The 19537-nt window shown below is 36.9% G+C and overlaps 1 protein-coding gene across 1 annotated transcript in view; it reads right to left on the reverse strand.

Annotated features, from left to right (window-relative positions):
• itfg1 (integrin alpha FG-GAP repeat containing 1) overlaps positions 1-19537 on the reverse strand; it is a 154858-nt gene that overhangs the window by 54113 nt on the left and 81208 nt on the right. Inside the window, exons 11-12 of the mRNA XM_024295946.2 lie at positions 5848-5998; positions 4515-4623 (exon numbers count right to left, since the gene is read on the reverse strand). Of these exons, the coding sequence (XP_024151714.1) occupies positions 4515-4623; positions 5848-5998 (260 nt within the window). The remainder of the gene's footprint in view (positions 1-4514; positions 4624-5847; positions 5999-19537) is intronic.

Here is a 19537-nt window from a genome sequence, read left to right on the forward strand (position 1 = left end):
AACATAACAATTTTAATATTATGACTTGACTTCTGTCCTCATTTGTGCTCAATTTGCTTTTATTTATTTTATTCAAAACTTAATATCCAAAAAAAGCTTCTTTTCTCCACCCACAGCTGAAAACTACATTATGATTTGACTGCAGCATTCTTCCATGCTGTTAATGCTGGATGGTTGGATGGTAGGGCACTGAGTTCAGAGCTGCTGACGGACCGCAGGAGGATCTCTGAAGCTCAGATTGAATCTATCGCACAGTTTGACTGTTTTTGCTCACACCTGCCAGACAAAACCAAAGTTCCAAAGCTCGCTGTACACGAGGCAAAGATTTGGAGAATACGTTTTTTGTGAGGTGAGGCTTTTTGAATAACAACCTTTTAGGTAGACTATAAATTGGAATACAAGCTTTTTGACAATGGAGGATATATATTTAGAAAATTGCATTTCTGAGTAATTTTTTATTCAAATCATCATGAATCAGGAGCAGACAAAAATATGCAGTTTAAAGACCCACTTCATGAAAATGGTCATTTTAACTTGTTCTTGTCACTTTCTTCTCATGATGGAGGACATATATTTAAAAGAAATTAAGATAAAAACTGTGTTTCTTTATTCAAATCTTGTTGGATCAGTAGTAGAGCTCAGGTTTATGACAACTGCCATGGGCGGGCCAAAGTCTCTCTTCTCTGCTACAATTCAGATACTTCCACTCGCAGACAAATAGATCCATTTACGTCTTCATTTAGTCGTCTGAGCTGCTATGTGGCTCAAAACTGTCCAGATTGAAAGCTCTGATATGGCTCGTTATTTTGCTACGCTAAAGTTAGCCTGAGCTTGTGAGGTGCTATAAGCTAGTGGGAGAGTGTAAACAAAAGGCTGATGAGAAATTTTAAGAACCAAACCTAACGCCAACAGTCCTGTCCACAACTCAGAGGCAAAAAAATGTATTATATGCAGAAAATGTGCAGAAATGTGGAGAAAATGTGCCTTAAAAACACTGATTTTAGCTAAAAACGGCATAATCTTCATTAAAAGACCACTGGGAAGAATTTTACATGAGAAAAAATGAATAGTTGGAGTGGGACTTTCAACAGAAAGATCTTAGCAATTGGGAGGGTAAGAGGGGCGGGGTTGCTCTGCACCAACTGCTGCTCTTCGAATTCCTTCACTACTCACTTTATTGTGCGTTCACCATTTCATAGTGCTGTCTGAATCTGCAATTTTAAGATTGAGTGTCCTTGAAATTTCCCAGAAGTCTTTGCGAAAAACCAGTGTGCATCGATGCTCACTACATTAGCAAATATAGACCACAATGCATTGCGTTTGAAAATTTTTGCAAAATAAAGTGTTTAAATGTAATTTTTTAAATAAAGTTTCCATATTTTCATCATGCGAACACAATAGAGTCATAAATAGACGTCGACAAATATTGGTAATGGTTTAGGTACAAAAGAATAACTAAATAATAGTGTCTGAATAGTGTTTTTAGTAGTTAGGGAGTAGGGTAGGAATTTGGACAAAGCCTATGTCCTAGAAAACAACAGTTTTTTAAAAATATTTAGACTAAAATGGCATAATAATTACTAAGAGACCACAGGGAATGCTTTAAAAATAAATCAAAAGATGATTGAAGTGAGATTTTAAGCTTACTTGAACATCAGCTGCAGCCAATACAATTACTGTCCTAATATACAAAATAAAAACGTTATGAAAAACTTTCCAACTTTCTCCTTATGAGACTTTATTTACAGTCACAGGATGATTTCCTAACTGTCAGGCTTTTTTATTGATTTACTCCAAAAATCTCTGGCCTGGTTATAAATATTACAAGCTCAACAGGAACAGCTGCACAGGTTTCAGGGGATCCCCTGTGAGGGAGGTACTGCGAGTGTGTGGAGGGATAAGATGTCAGAGCCGAGCCCATTCCGGTGATCTGGGTGTGAAACAACCCAGCGAGAGTCCTGGCCTCAATCAGAGACAAAAAAAAAGGTGTGTGAAAGGAACGGGTTTATCCCGCAGAGTCCATGAGCACCGCGGGATCGCCGCCTTCACTCCCAACCTGCGCACACACAGCCGGCCCGACACAAAGTCAATCTTCCAGCGAGTGTTGTTCGATAATGCGCAGGGGAGGGCTGAAGGATGTCATCTCCAGAAAATAGGATTTCATGTTACAGAGCAGAAAACTGTCGACAAGACTCTCCACCTGGCTTTACGTGTTATGAAGTTCACACTCTCAGTCGCACTTATTACGCTTTAACACCATTAGTTACGTGTGTACAGGCTGCTGAGAAAAACGGTAAATAAACTATAACCCCCCCGGGGGCTTTAGGGGAGGGGCTCAGCTAACATTCGCAGGTGAGAGCAAAGGACTGTTCTGATGTTTGCTATTCTGCAGTTGTCAGTGAAAATACAACACGGATGAAATATTAACACTCAATAACGTAATAAGTGAAGTCAAACAGAGAGGATTGTGGGAGCTGGGGGTGTTTGCATCAATGCGGGGAGAGAGAGACCCGGTGTGGGTCTGTGTACCATGTTGGAAGTGCTGCAGTGAGACAAGACATGGATACCGAAAAGAACAGCCGTGTTTGGAGAGACGGCACCAAAGGAATTTGTGAGGAATGAGAGACGAGTCAAGGTCACACAGGATGACTGAAAATGTTGTGTTACTTTGCTAAGAAGCACAAAAACACTCAATTATTCCCCCATGCCTGGAGAGAATGGGCGTTTTTTTCCTGATGAAATGTAGTCGCCAGCTGTTTTTTTTTCCTCCCCACCCTGAAGGCTTCCCTTCACAGACAGGAAAACAGAGACTCTGAACTCATTCTCACTTTTCTCTAATTAAGCAAAATCCCTCAAATTCTACTGAAAAGCAAAGTAATGAAAATATTTAAAAGAAAGAAAAATCAGTAAAAGAGGAAAGCTTGGAGTGATACACAGGTATGATCCAACAAATGATTAGATTATCTGATTACAACATAAGACTATGAGGAAACGATTTATCGAAAAAAAAACAGCAGATTTGTTTGACTTTCTCTCTCTGAGCTCCGAACCGCCAGGTATCTGAACAGGTTCGCAGGACAATGAGTTTTGGCCAGAAAGAAGTGAAAACAAACACGAAAACACAGCTTGTTGTGTGAGAACGTTAAATATTGATGCGTGTCTGCAATGCACTAACACCTTCACACATTCCACCAGCAGCAGAATTGTGTGCAAACGAGCCAAATGTTTCCAGACGAAGCAGACGAGCGGGGACGGAGTCAAACTGGAAAACAGGTACAAAAATCTCATGGCGTTTAACATTTTTTAAGGGTAATTATTTTTTCCTTAAAGTTTTTAAATAATATATCAGATCAAGGTTGAACTTTGAATCCTAAAACTCTGTTTTCAGGGTAAATACAAACAACGATCGAAATGATAAACCACATTTTTTAAAAAGGAAAAAAATAAATAAAATGCTGGTTATTGTTGATAGATAAAGCGACATTTGTTTGTTTTCAAACAATGATCTTATCCCACATACATTTTTGTATCACCACCTCTGTTCTTAGACCTCTTGCTATCTCTTGTTGTGGCTAAATTAGAAATTCTTTCAGTTTTTCGTGCTAACTTGGAAATTAGCTAACACTTTAGCATTATGCTAACTGTTTTAGCTGAATTAGATATCTGTTCAGGTTTTCATGCTAATTTGGAGATTAGCTAACATTTTAGCACTATGCTAACTGCTATAGCTAAATTAGAATTCTTTTAGTTTTTAATGCTAATGCGGAGTTTAGCTAACATTTTAGCATTGTGCTAACTGTTAGGACTAAACCAGAAATCTTTTTCAGGTTTTCATGCCAATTTGGAGATAAGCTAATATTTTTAGCATTATGCTAACTGTCATGGCCGAATTAGAAATCTTTTAGCATTATGTCCAGCATTATGTTATGACCAGACTAAAAATCTTTTTAGTATTTCAAACTAGTTTGGAGTTCAGCTAACATTTTATCAGCATACTAACATGCATTGTCTTTTACTCAATAAAGTTTTCTCATTTTTGAGAACAACCACTGAGCCTTACGTTCAATATGCCAACAAAATGTGACAAAAGAAAAGTAAGAGAACACGACACACAAAGGCCAAAAAAACAGTTAAACAATTAAAGCTACAGTCATATATTAAAGTGATGGATACAAAAACATGAGATAATCCAATGAAAAATACAGAGAGAGTAATTGTAAAGATGATAGAAGATCCATAATAATAAGCTAAGACTAAATCTAAACTTAAGTTTTGGTTGAAAACATAACTTTACACTGTATAAACAGTCTGATTTTAACAGAAATTTTGAAAAACAAATTCTATAACACACGATAGTCATCAACATCGTCTTTAAAGGCTGGAAAAACAACTGTCTGCTCAATTTAAACAATGGACGAAAGGATGTTAACATGAAATGTGTTTTCTGTGATGGTGAGAAAGCTCCGTTAATGCATGTAAAGGAATCTGTAAAGCAGGAGGAATGAATCACTCACCCATCACTTTTACAAAATACGCATCGGCTTCGAAATTGTTCTTCAAGGCGTGGATGACCGGATCCGTTTGGCCGTCTGGTTGACTCAGAACCAGCATGTCTAAAATACCCTGTCATGAAAACAGAAGAAGAAACATGAAGACTCAACACTCGGTGGTTAAATAACACAGAAAATTATAATATAAGTTGTGGGGGAAAAACATGTAAAAAAACATCTGGAGATGGTGTGTAGAAAATACAGAACCCATCTTAGCCCAAGTCAAATCAGAAAAATGAAAACTATCTCGTTGATGTCAGTTTCAACAGATTATTCCCTTTTTCCGCTCTAGAAATGAAAAAAAACAAAAACTTGTTATCAGCAAGAGATTAATTACATTTTCCTCTCCATCTGGCACAATCATGTAAGTTTATGTAGTCGTGTAAGTTCATCAGCACAGTTAACAGAATGCTGTAAAGTGGATAATATTTTAAAAAAGAGAAAATGAACTGAATAAACCCACTTTTGCTGATCTGTAATCATCCAAGAATAAACAGAATAAACCGCAACTTTTCACAATAAAAGGCGTGGTCACACAGTAGTTTATCTTATTAGTATCGATTGATGAATGTTTGATTTTTTTAATCTATTCGTGTTTGGGATGCTGAAAATTATTCAGTCCAGTGTTGATGTTCTTTCAACTTCAACTGTTTATGGAATTAATGCAATTCCAATTTTGAAAGTCAGCTGGTTCACATAGGTTGTGTAATCGGTCAAAGAGTTGCGGTGTGTCAAAGTGTGATTTTTTTAGGTGTTGTCGGTGACATCACTGGTGCTAAACAAAATAAAAATGATGATGGATGATTTGTGCTTGGGATGGGCGTTCCTGTCTGTGTTTGTCTAATTAAATCCACTTTTAACTGGATTTTACCTTTTTTACAAGAAGGAACTTTTACTTTTTTGATAACTTTCATTTGCCCCGAGTAAAGAAGAGTCTGAGGGCAATTAGGAGCAAGATGGAGTTCACTTGGGAGTGCAAAAGTATTTTAAATACTTCAGATAGTGCACCTTTAGTTTCTTAATTTAAAAAATAAACATGAATTTAGGTTATGTCAATGTCTGAACATTGTGCAAAGACAGTTGTATGGTAAGGGGTGGTACTTGCAGAAGAAAACAGTTAAAAAATCAATGTTTAAAATTAAATCCAATCTTTTGGCCAAATGCTCAAAGGTTTATTTTTGTGAATTTTTTCAAAACATGAGAAAATAGAAGGAAATTGGCCTTACTCCATCATATTTACACCTCTATGAAATGTTCACTATGATCCACTAAAGACAAAATCTCAATAATAACTCACATCCTCATAGATGTCAAAGAAAGTGGCCATGACTGCGTTCTGGATGGCTCCCAGATCGCTCTGGTCCCAGTGGATGTGGAAGGTGCGGCCGACGCCGCTGCAGCCGGGGCTCGAGCACGCCACGTTTTCCAACAGGAAGGCGCGCTGACCGCTGGGAGACACACAGAAAATACACTCTTTATGATCAGTGATGTCGGCCCGATGACATTTCATGAAGAGGTGGGAGTTTGATTATCAGATTATTCTGACAGTTTATGACCCGAGCCATACCTACTGACAGCTTAATCGTTGCTCATTTACATTTAACAGTCCGTGCCCTTGGTTGGGCAGAAATGTTCTGGATTTAAGAGAAGAAATGACTTTATTTTTGGAAGAGAAACCTTTTATTTTACAGTTTTCTTTAAATAAAAATGTAGTTCTTTCTTTCTCAACCACATTTAATTGACATTTGCACTTATTTATACAAAGCAGACCAACAGAAGACCTCTGTTGCAATGTTGCAAATGTCTCCATATCTCCGTATATGTATACAAAAACTGATAAATTGCTGTCGATAAGGATATGATAGAAGGGTGTAACAAGCACATAGATCAAACATTCCTGGAAGGGTTCTGTAGTTTTGAAACAACAACAATTACATCTAAAATGTACGGTGGCCCTGAAGTGGAGGCTAATTTGGAGTTTAGCTAATATTTAAGCAATACATCAAATATTTTTGCAATAATTGCCGTGTATAAGGAATTTTTTAAAGAAATTTTACTACATTTTTTTTTTAAATTTAGGTAAAAAAAATCAGGGTTTTTTCATGGTTATTTAACAAAATGTCCAGTCTTTTAGTAAATTTAACATTTTACTAATTTTCAGCAAATCCCTTAGTAAATTGCATCACCATTTTCAGCAAAAAGCATTCACACTAGCATTATCGAAGGTGATGCATTTTTTCTAGATTTATTTTCTTTCACTTTTTAACATTTCATTTTGATTTCTGAAACTTACTTTTGTTTTATTTCTTGGGAACTATTATTTGTGGAATTATGAAACTTTTCTTTTCTTTAATGTAAATTTTTTGCTTTTTAAACATTTTTCTAATATGTTTTTGCACAAGTGTTAAGTGAGTTGTCGGTGTGATTTGTACCTTAGGGCCACCGTACAAATGTGCACATTTCATGTAAAATCATAAACTGTTTAATGTACGGATGCTAAAACGTTAGAAGAAAAAAATGTAAACTAAGGTCTGAAAATGCAAAAAAAATGTAATAAAAATAAAACTGGAAATGTTTATGACTGGAGCCCTGAAAAATAAAAAAAAACAAAAGTCGTGTTCTGCTTGACCAGGAAAAGCACATTCAGTTTTGGACTGTATTACATCTGCTGTTGTGACAACACCTTATATGTGGCCTCTTTCTGCAGACGCAGACAAACTGCAACTGATTTAGCAAAGCTGAAATAAATCTCTCCCCCTGTCACCTTTTTTCTCCCTCCCCACCTCTCTCCCTGCACTTTATGTGCTCAGACTTTGTCACCACGTCTCGACTCACCGAGGAGACCGAGTTCCCCCCGTTTCTCCCCTAACGCGTCTGCTTTGGAGACGTCTCTGTCTGTACCTGTTATTAGATCTCGACACTCAAAAACCGCTTACAGCCTAAAAATAAAGTATTTGTCAAAGCCATCTCGGTGTCAGGGTTTTAAATGACTCGCTCCCCCCCCTCAGTGTGTCAATGAATGTGTCTGGGGAGTGAAGGTGAAGGCACAACACAAGCCGGGACATCTGTCATCCGCGATGTTTCAGGAACTTGAAAGACTGTGCGAGTGCCCTATTTACAGCGTTTCAGCAACACAAAACAAAAAAATAGATTCAGAAAAAGAAACACAAACAGGAGAGTGTTTTAAAAAAAACTGTGCTTTTTTATGTGAGTTTCTGAGACCTTTTAGAATTATTTGGCACATTTTTACAAATACTATTAGTAGTATAAATTTGAATACAATTACTTAAAAAGGAAAATTAACCGCTTTGATCTAAGTAAAGAAAGTTTTGATATCTTTAAAACATGAATGGACCTAGAAGTCTGAACAATATTAGAGCCTCTAAAATAATGATAATCACATCAGAAAAAGCAAAAAAAAAATTCTAAAAGTCAGATGATTGCTTGTCTTGAGACGCTGACATTTACCAGCCTGGAAATACTTCCAGAGACAATTCCAAGGCTTTGGGAGTCATATTTATCCTCAAATGGAGAAAACCATGTCCAACCAACATAAATGACTCCAAGAACGCAACAACAATGTATCAATGAGGTCTTCAAAGAAGCAAAAGAAGGTGGACTTTCAGGGGGTGTTCAGGCTGGAAACATCATTCGTTTCAGATCAAGTCCTGAGCCTTGTGTTTAGTCTGTTTTAAGGTGGACTTTTCTGTTCTGGAACAAACGTTTTAAACAAAACCACGTGAGTAACGATCTCTTCACATATTGGCCAGGAAACACGATGGCAGGACAAAGCATCGAGAGATGGATAGTATGGAAGTCCTGATCTTTGGAATCTTTGTTGAGATAACTCACTTATTTCACTGACCAGTTTTGAATGTCTGTACCAGTGCCAGGTTCAACACCTTTTCCTACTGCTCTGGTACAGTGGAGGCATGCTGCAAGATGGTTAAAACAAAAGATGACGGTTATGAAGGTCGTACGATGAGTGTTTTTGACATATAGGAAAACAATGAGAATCAATGTGGATCATGCTAAAAGTTGTTTAAATGAGCCTCCATTCATCCGACCACATTTCAGAGAGTTGATGTGCTTCATTGTTGTGGTGTTATGGCATTATTTTTAAGAGAATTCGGTTAAAAAGCAGCATCAGGTGCGTGCTGCGTAACGACAAAGAGACAGAAAAGTATGTAATAAATGTTTTTATCTGTGTTAAAATCAACTTTTTAACAAGTCAGCAGTTGGACCCTTGGTTGGAGCCTTGTCCCTCTTTGATGAAACGACAATCGTTGCTTTCATTTGTCCTGTCACTTCATTCCTACTTAGTTTATATCACATGACCGCCGCTGACCGTTTTGGTCCAGTTGTTCCGCTCCGAGCATGGATTGTATTCAGAAGTAATCTCAGAGAAAACTAAAGTTCAGTCCGATTGGAAACGAACCGAGACCATCTCAAACATGTATCAGAGAGCGGTTCCTGGTCCCGGACCAGAGTCCTTTTGGGTCGAAGATTTGTTCCAGATCATTGAACCAAATGTGTCCATCCTCAGACAAAAATGGATCCATGTTAGGATTCAAGAGGAGAGACACTTAAGAGGAAAACAGGAACACAACTGTTGTGTTTGAATTTCCTGACTATTCCAGAACCACAAAAACTAACAATATAATGCGAGACTATCCAGTGCCAGACCATTTAATGCAATTCAAAAACAAGCAAACTACTTCTTCCCAAAGTAAAAACCTCATAAGTATGAACATTTTATGCAGACTATTTATGAATGAAAACTTGTGATGAAAACTTGGTTGATTCATGAAAAATAAATCATTTTTCAAATGACAAATCCTTTAAACACAATGCATTGTGGTCTATATTCTCCAATGGAGTGATCATTGATGCACACTAGATTTGTTTGCGGTGAGACTTCTGGGAAATTTCCAGAGCAAATGATTTTGGAAATGTAGATTCAGACACTCCATCTTTAATTGATTTTTTAAATTAAATTTAATTGGTTTATTTCAACCACATTATTGCCATGTATTACCATTATTTCAAGGCAAGAAGAATAATCCATGTGCATTGTGCAATACAATCAACAGAGGCTTTCATCCGTACAAAGACATATTAGACATAAGATAACCAGGTATGAAATGCTAGATTGCTTGAAAGGGTGCGGGAGGAAGTGAACTTGTATAATCCCACCACGCTATAGTGAACTACCGTAAGTGAGTAGTTAGTGAGTTCGGACAAAGCTAAAGACCCGAAAACATCTGGATTCTCTCCAAACCAAATTTTAAATATTCTGGAAGTTTTTAAAAAAATCTGAAGTCAAACTAACACAAAATATCAATAAAAAAACACCAAGCCAGCTGGTGGTAGTTTCATAGTGTGGGCTGATTAAAGCTTCATCAAGCAACTTGTTTTACCATCAAATACTGAAGGAGATTATTGGGTTGTAACGGCAAAATGTCCAACAATAAAAATACTTTTTATACTTACTGCTCTGAGGCGTTTTACTGAATGAATGCATGAGACAAAAAAAATTTGATTTTGAACATTTACACTTGTATTTGTCCCAAAAAGGGTATAGAAGATTAAATTTGACTATCTTGAGATAGAACACTGTTCACATAAAAAAAATAATATTTTTAGCAAATTTTTGATTATTGTTTTATATGGAAAAACTACAATAGTTTTGGACAAAAAAGATAGCAAGAATTTTTAATTTAGATTTTCGTGTCAGCACATAGTAACACAGTCTTAAGGATTTTTTAAATACTGTTTTTCTTTGGAACAGATATAAAGATGTTAGAGTGACTTTATAAACCCAAACTCGTTGTTTTGTATTCGTGCATTTGTTACATCTGTGAAAACAGAACCTGATCCAGCTGCAGAAGCTTTCCTTCTGGCTGCATTAAAATGGAGCGAGGTGTCCGATTAAATGAGCTGCTGTTTCTGACTCAATGCATCTTTGTGAGCTCAGAGATGAAATGACTTCGCCTGTGATGGTTCACCAACTAACAGGAGGTTTGTTTCAAGGTCATCCTGTGTAATCCAGCAGTCTGTGTCGCTCACAATCCACATTAGGCTTAAACTTAAGAGACCGATGTGATAGCGTCCCTGTGGATCTACCACAACAGCAAGGAGACACCGTTAATGATCAACACTGACGGCTTCTGGATCGGACCATCGGGCCTCCAGCTCCACAAAATGGTTGCACACAAGTGTGTCCAGATTTTTAGAATGAACTTTGAGGAATATTTTTGTTTTTTAACAAGTCCTCTGTGAAACTGCAGCTTCAAAGGAGTCTCTCTCCAGCTCTACAGGGAGGTGGAACTGAAGGTCATGGCGGGAATCAAACACACACGCCTACTGACTCACACAGGAACAACTTTTTCTGTCAAATAAAGAACATAATTAAAATGTCACATTCATATCATTTGATTTAAACTTTTTTATTTTATCATAACTTCAACTCAGATGATCACGGAGGAAAAATCTGGAGAAACTTTAAAGCTCTCCTTCATAACACTGCTGTCTATCACAAGAGCAGACAGGGAGAAAATAAACAGTTCCACTGCCACCAGAATTACAGAAAACTCAGAAGATTTGCATTCTTTTTTAATAAATGTAGATATTTTTTGGCTGTCAGCCCAAGAGCACTATCGCTGGGAGATTTTCACCTGATTTTCAATATGTTGCATTTTTCCAAGAAAACAACACAAGTTTTTTGATTTTGACTAAAAACAGTAAAGTTGTAATTACAAGACAACTAGGAATACTCCTAGAATAGAGGATCGGAGTGGAACTTTAAGGAATTCTGTTTTCATTATTCGATTTTAAAAAATTTTTATTTTAGGAATACTTTTGTCAGTTTCAACTTATTTTAATAACAATGGTGTTGTTTTTTTCGCATTAGTAACAAAGTTGTCCCATCGAGTATCTATGAACCGTAAATAAGTATCTCTGTCCACAGACACAGGAGCATCGAGTGCACACTACACAAACACAAGATTCATGTGCGCACGTAAAAATGTCAGGATAATTCAGATAAGGCAGAATCTACTATTGCTGCAAACACTTTTTATTTTACGAGAAGGTTGTAATTGAGTAAACATCACACACTTTGATTCTGTGTGTGAGTATCTGTATGAGCCTGAAGGCTTTGATTACTGGAGGAGTCCAGCATCAGTGCTGATCTGTGTGTTTTTATGAAGGGTGTCTTCCACAGCCTCCGGCTCTGCCCACCTCCTCACTAATTGGACTCTGGAGGACCAGAGGGGCTGGCAGGAGCCTGACCAGATAATCAAACCCATGACCCTTTTCTCTCTCATCCTCAAAAACGCCCGGAGACCACAGTGACCTGACTAAGTCCAGCCTCTCTGCGTCTGTCATCCCCTGATTTTTCACATCTGAATGATTGGCTAAACTAATAAGACCACATTCCTCTATTTTTATACATAAAACCTCCTTTTTCATTTCATTCTCGATCTGCCGTTTCAGTGTTTTGTAACTCTGTTAAACTCCATGTGTTACTTTCACAAAGCATGATGTGGGAGCATCAAGGAGATCTTTTCACTGATGGCCTCCCCTCAATAAACCCTCTTTCCATCTCTCTTTTAGCCCTTTGTTTTATTGAGTGCACATAAAAAGTGACATTTTTATGGCTGTCTTCACAAGCTTCACGAGTTACCATCAATCTTAGCTGCTCAAAATCACAAAAAAATATTATACTTTATTATATATTATACATCTTTTGTTACTTAATAAAATATGTAGGGATGATTTCTGGGTTAATATGAAATTTTATTCTGATGATAATCAACGAGTATTACGTATCTGTTACATGATGTTATTGTTTACTGAAATCATGAAAAAGTGTTTTGTGAGATTATTCAACAATCAACAAGAACTTGAATACTTAAAAAAATCTGCACTTGATCTGATCAGAACTGGATTATAAAAACTATGCAAAAGTATGAAATAAAATAACGCAATATGAGTTGGATTATGTAAGTTTGCTTCTTCCTACTCCTTTTCAAGCAATAAATCAATAAATCTAGTTAATAATCATTATATTTAATGAATTAAATGTGACTCAACTGAGTCTTTGTTTTTTTTAATCAATGCATTTCATCATTTCTGTAATTAGTAAAATAAATCTGTTTTTTTATTGCATGAACTACAATTAATGCTTTAAATAAACCAAATTAATTAATCAATCATTTTTTTAACATAATATAACAAATAAAAACTTTAAAAATAAATGACTTGACTGAAAGTGAAGATAACATTTATGTATTATCCTGAGAATTTAGAACATTTTTTTCACCATATTAATGATATTTCAAAATTTTGTCTTTTAGTTTTTGCTTATAATTTAAAAATGTTTTTACTTTTTAATGTAAAGCGCTTTGAACTGTCCAAAGCATGAGAAGCACTTTTCAAAAGAGATTGTTTTGTGTCAAAAGGAATCGAAAAACTAAATAGTTTAATAAAAGAATAAATGTTATTGTTCCTTAATAATAAAACTTTTTTTGTTTTCAAATTCAGCTCAAACACGTCATTCTACACGTTTGTTTTGAGCTTTTCTTACTATAATCTCATGAAAATCTCATCATCTAAGTCAACCTTCCTCTAATAGATTTTACCCCTTAATGTTCCACTTTCAGTCCTGAGAAAAGCAGGTTTTCCGTTGGCAGAAAACCAAATCTGGGATGTAAAATAGGAAAACTTTAATTTTATTGTTGACACAACAATATTCAATGTGTGGAACCTCTTCAACCCCAAATGTGTCCTACTAAAGATATATCACTTAAGCAAATAAACAAAAACAATAATAACTTCTGGGGTTATGGAGCCTCTGCAGTTCTTTTATATAATGGCAAAAAAGTGGATTTAATTGCTGCTTCCAGGCTGAATGTCTTTCGAATGCATTACAACGTCCTCATGCAGCTCTATGCTAAAACTCACTTCTACATCTCAAACTTCTATAGAAACTCCTGTAGTTCTTTTTTGATCCGAAGAAAACACGGTATTCTTTTGTTACATAATTATTTCTTTATAGTCTACAGTAATACTTTTAAGTCTTTTGGGGCCACTGTAAAGTTTTTATATTTTAAATATATTGAATTTCCTGAAGTCGTCTTGAGTTTGACGCCCTGCCAGCTTGTGTATAAACTTCCAGACAGACTCTGGGGTCTTCCCAGGTCTGACCTAAAGTTGTTCACGCTGACAAACTTCATCCATTTTTTTTCAACTACCTACTCTGCTTTCTGTCTGTTCCTGATTGCATAAACTCTTGTAATAAAAAGCCTGACAGAAACAAACAAAAATGAACTTGTTCCATGAGTTTGAGAATCAAGAAAAGTCTCAGTTAAAACAACAGAACAGGTGAGGGGGACCTCTAAATAAACTCAGCAGCAGGAGCTCTTCAGACATGTTAATAAATGTGACCCAAACACTGGTTCTGTTTCTGCTTGATTGTCCCAAAGAGCTCCAAAACAAAAACAGACTTCCTGGCTAAATTTCCACCAACTGAACACGGGCTTTAAACACACAAGACAACAGCTGTGCCTTCAGTTCTGCCAAATGCTTCACCGAAATCCGTCTTTTTCCCCGGATGAAGCTGCTTTTTTAGAACCGAACAGAGTTCTAGAGCTGCACATTAAAAACAGAGATTAATAAAATACAAAATCATGAGCTTTGGACTTTTGTACGGTGGCCGGCAGGGTTCACACAAATGCAGAAGCCACGACACGATGACAAAAGCCGAAGCACAACAACAAAAGCCAGAACACAAGGACAATAGCGGAAGCACAACAAAAGTCGAAGCACAGCCACAAAAGCTGACAACACGACGACAAAAGCTGAAGCACAACAACAAAATGCACAACTCAACAACAAAAGCCAAAGCAAAATGTCAAAAGCCGACAACATGACTACAAAAGCCGAAGCACAAAAGTGCAATAATGAAAACCACAACACGACGACAGATGCAAAAGCACAATGTCAAAAACTGACAACACGACGACAAAAGCTGAAGCACAACAACAAAATGCACAACACAACAACAAAACCCAAAGCACAATGACAAAAGCTGACAATATGACAACAAAAGCCGAAGCACAACAACAAAAACTACAACACAACAACAAAAGCCGAAGCACGACAACAAAAGCCGATAACACAACAACAAAAGCAGACAACATGACAATAAAAGCCGGCAACATGACAACAGAAGTGGAAGCACAACGTTAAAAGCTGAAAACACGACAAAAGCCACAACACAACGGAAATGAAAAACTCACTTTTTTTTAAAGTTTATTTGAAAAGAACGCAAAAGTTACTTAAAAGAATAACAAATAGATCCGCTCAGCTTTATTTTTATTTATCCCCTCTCGGGTAAATATTGATTAATAGTTTGAAACTGATTGTAACTTGAAAAAAAGTCAGTTATTTATCTCTATTGTGAATCATTTCCGTTGTGTTGAGGCTGGTGTTGTTTTGTTTCGGCTTTTGTTGTTGTGGTTTTTGCATTTACGTGAACCGTGATGGCCACCGTACTTTTGTGCTTCCAGCCGTCCACTACAAAAAACCCAAATTACAGCTAGTTTTTACTCATTTAACGGGGTGGACGAGGAGTGTTTAATAAACGTCTACCTTCATCGCTCCTTTATTGTGTGAATTTAACAGTTTCTCTCACTAATAGAAAAAGCTTTGGGAATCAATTAAGATTTATTTTAAACAACTCGCAGCCCCTCATTTCAAATGGCTCAGGTACCGTCTTGTTAGTAAATGATTTATGTCGTCTAACTCCACATTTGAATGTGTTACGAGTCTCGACAGCCGCACGCACGTTTGTGTTACTAGCAGTTGTGACTGTCTGCTGCGGTGATGCATGGCTGCACTGTAGGTACAGGTTCCTTTGTTTGCGCTCTGCAGAAATGTCCTGCATGTCTGTTTCCTCACAACAATGTTGCCTGAAGCTGCAACGCGAGATGACAAGCCGTTCACAGTGAGGGTTCCCAAAAGCAGCAGCTGACACAACAGCAGCAGCTCATTTAAAGAGACAAGTGCTAACTTTAGTGAGCAACACTCTCAGTTTAGTGCCACAAAAGAAAAAAAAGGGAAAGCAAACTAAGGATTTGGAAATAAATAATTTAGTTTTATTACATTTGTGCCAAAAACATTTAATTTTACATGTTTTCAAGCTAAGAAGCTGATAAAAATAAATAAAATCTGAACAATGCTGCTATCTATTATTGAACAAACAGGCTGTGAATGCAGCTGCACGACAGGAGCTCCGTGCTGCAAGGTGATGCATTCATGCACCAGGTCTAAGCTGGGTCATCCGTGTGCTGGGGAAGCAACAGGCAGTCATTCAAACATGACACGGGCGCGTTAGGCTGGCACCAGATTAATGGAAAGCAGCGCTCGCCTGAAGGGAGCTTCAGATTCCTAGAAACTGATCTGCACGTTTCTAAATTTAGCCCAATATTAATGACCGATTTTTAATTAATCTGCTGCTGCAAACATCCTTTCTCTTCATGCCTCTTATGGTGCCTTTTTAAAAAAAATTTTAACGTCATGTGAGGTCAAAGCCGAGTGCTGCAAAAAGCAACGCAGGTCAAACAACGCAATACTTCACTTTTTGCTGCGGCATTAGCAAAAAAAAAAAAAAAAACACAGAGACACAAACACAGCTTCCCTGCTTCAACATACAGAGGGCTGGACTGTAAGTGGCATTGCCTAGCAACAGCCTGCTACGCTCCTGGCAGCTGCTTGGTTGGGATGAATACTGATAGATGAAGGCACACACAAGCATCCACGTGAACTGGCAGTAACACTAAAAGCTAATGTGACGGAAAGCATCAAAATTACAACAAAACATTAACAACATTGGGATCAGTGAGCTTTGATGGACTGAGAACATTAATGATCGCTTTGCTGTCCGTGAGTGAGAGGCGATCCTCCGCTTTTTTCACATTTTTTTTTTTTTTTAAACTTTTATTCATCAGAGAAACCCGGTTGATGAGACTCATCTGAACATATCTATGCTGGTTTCAAAAATTATTTTAAAACTGCTTTTAGTTTCTAATTGATCCAAAAGCAGATTTCATTTAATTAGCTTAAAAACAAATTAAATTTGGATTTTATTTTTACAAAAGCAGTAAATGAATTCTGCACAAAGAAGACACTAATTAGAAAACTCATGTTTCAAACTGTTTTTTTCTTGTACCACATGTCATTTTCAGTTTACAAACTTTACTAAGAAATTCAAAAAGATCATTATTTTTAAATGAATGCTTAAGCCAACTTATGAGGAAAATGAAATTTTCAAAAAGTAGAGGAGCTTTGAAAAATAATTCTACATTTCATCCATGAGCACTTAATAAAAAAGTCTTACTAAGTATTTTTTTTCAATCACAGGGCAACCAATATCAGTAAAAGGTTTAAAAACAACCCAATATCTGAGATTTATACACAAAATGATGTTAATATCACAAGAGATGACATGCAGGCTTTTTACTATGTTCCAAGATACGTAAAGACCGACGCCGTATTGGACTAAGAACAATGAGACACGGCTCAGCAGACAAAGCAAAATGACCATAAAATGCTTAATTTTGGTCTGTTTAAAAAAAAAAAAAAGGTAAAAACTGATCATCAGAAAAATAATTCCATGGTTAAGGTAATAATGTTTTTGTACAAAGTGCAACAAATGAACGACATTTCAAACTTTTGAAAAAATAAATAGTTTATTATGTATGAAACGCGATCTTTCATACCCAACGGACGGGGATTCATCGCTGACAGGCTCTTCCCTCTTTGTCACTGAAGAAATCCTGGTTAGTTTACTTCTCTCCACTTAGTAATCTAATTACCAGCAGGTCGTCTGGCGTGATCTGAGGTCTAACACACACATAAATACCACGACAATCCTCCATAAAACAAAAAAGATCCTGACAGAAAATGTGGAAATAGTGCGAAAGCTGCCATTGACTTTGAATAGTCGACGAGATTAGGATAAACATTCACATTCAGCAAAAATTTACTAGTAAAAAGTCACATTCTCAAAAGTTCTGTTTGTGCAAGCTAGCATGATATTAACCTCATTGCATGTCAGGGTGATAACATCCAATGAACAGATCGAAATGATGAAAAAGAGATTTAAAAAGTCTTAAAAAAAGGTTTAAAAAGTAATGTCTTTGACAAAAAAAACACAAACTTTTGAACAAATGTAGGAGTTTCATAAGAAGTCCAGCTCTGTAGTCTGTGGGTGTTTCAAAAACTGGAACAAAATAAAAACTAGAAATAGAAATGATAAACTTGTTGGATGTCAAGCTAAAGAAACAGGAAACTTATCAAGAATAAATGACTTGAAATTGAAACACAGACAGACATTCGACAAACCGAGACCTTAAAAGTCGACTAAAAGAGCTGCCTTTATTTTATGAATCGACAGATTATCAAACAGTTTCAGCATAAATCTCTAAAAATGACATTTGATCTACTGTCACTGGAGCATTTAGTGGAAACGCTCCGACTCTGCTTGATTCATTTATGATATGCAAATAAAATCATACAAATTATTTATCCAGTCAGAGGTGACAATAACAACTGTGCCAGAGAGAAATGAAACTTTTGGGTAAATAAGAAACAAAGTAACTTCAGAACTTTGGCTTCAGGAAAGAGAGACGGTGTTACTGTGTTTGCTGGAACGTGAGGCAAAAACATGGATGTGCTTTTGGTGATTGTGGAGGATTGCTAAGGAAGCTGCTTCTGCCAGAGGTTAACATTATTCTGTTCCAGTCAGAGCCCCTCTGACCTGCAGCCTGAACACACCAGTGCACGTATGTGTGTGACGTGAGGCCTGGCCTGCCGCTGTATTGATTCGAGCCCCTTTTCAGAGATAATTGAAGGTGCGTTTTGAAGGGCAATAAGAGTTTCAATTGCTGCCATCACCGGTAATCAGCGGTAAGCAGCGCCGAGTACACAAGGATGTGCTGTCACGCAGCGTTTTGAGGTACAACAGAAATCACTTAAGTTCAGCCGTCTCCATCTGTGACCTCATTCGGAATTCCAGAAATAGCTTTTTCGCACCTCGCACCGCCGCATGCGGCGCTACATGGGACGCTCACACTGCATACACACTGGCAGGGGAGAGCGTGACATTTAAGCCATTCCTCCTGCAACGGGGGGCTCTTATGGAGCTGGGCGGGCCACTTCAGCATCAAACGCCCACAGCTAGCAGGGCGCTCCGTCTCCCTCTGGGCAGTGGATGGATGTGAGGTCTACTTGAATCCAGAGAATCCCAATGCTCTCAGAGACAAACTAAAATAGTTTGGCTGTCAAACACCGCCGTGTAGGGTTATTCAAAGTATGTTATCAATGGAAGCTACAAAAGCTGGAAGCTGACATTGTGTTTTTTCTATGGCAAGCAGAGAGTGACACACTGACAATTCAATTTTAGCACAAAAAAAGAAACAAATTGAATATATTATGTGTGTCACGTCCTTATTTTCAGATTTAAAATAGGAACATATCCAAAAATGTAAAATTCAAACATGCACTCAAAAAATATATCTTTACATCTGAGCTTCTGGTAACTTATTGTGTGAATTCTTAGTAAGCATTCACATTCTCCTGCTCCTTTCTGCACGTTTTTGGACATGTAAAAACTTAATCACACTTTCAGCGATCTCTGTATCAAAACATTACTGCTTGTATTTTTGATTTTCAGAAACTTTAGAGATTTTGAAATATTGAGCAAAATATACCTCACAAGAAATGGATGAGAAAGTCTTTAAGTTTAAAAGTTTAAGTAGATTATTAGCAACAAATCTTTTAACATATTCATGAGTTAGGTTTCAATCCTTCATGGTTATTTAGCTTGAGTTTAGCTAATATTTTAGCAACATGCTAACAGTTTTGGCTATTTTTTATCTACTTGGTTTTTTAGACTAATTTAAAGTTTAGCTTCTATCTTA

This window comes from Oryzias melastigma, linkage group LG3 (genome assembly GCF_002922805.2).
Source record: "Oryzias melastigma strain HK-1 linkage group LG3, ASM292280v2, whole genome shotgun sequence".
In the NCBI taxonomy this organism is placed as follows: Eukaryota; Metazoa; Chordata; class Actinopteri; order Beloniformes; family Adrianichthyidae; genus Oryzias; species Oryzias melastigma.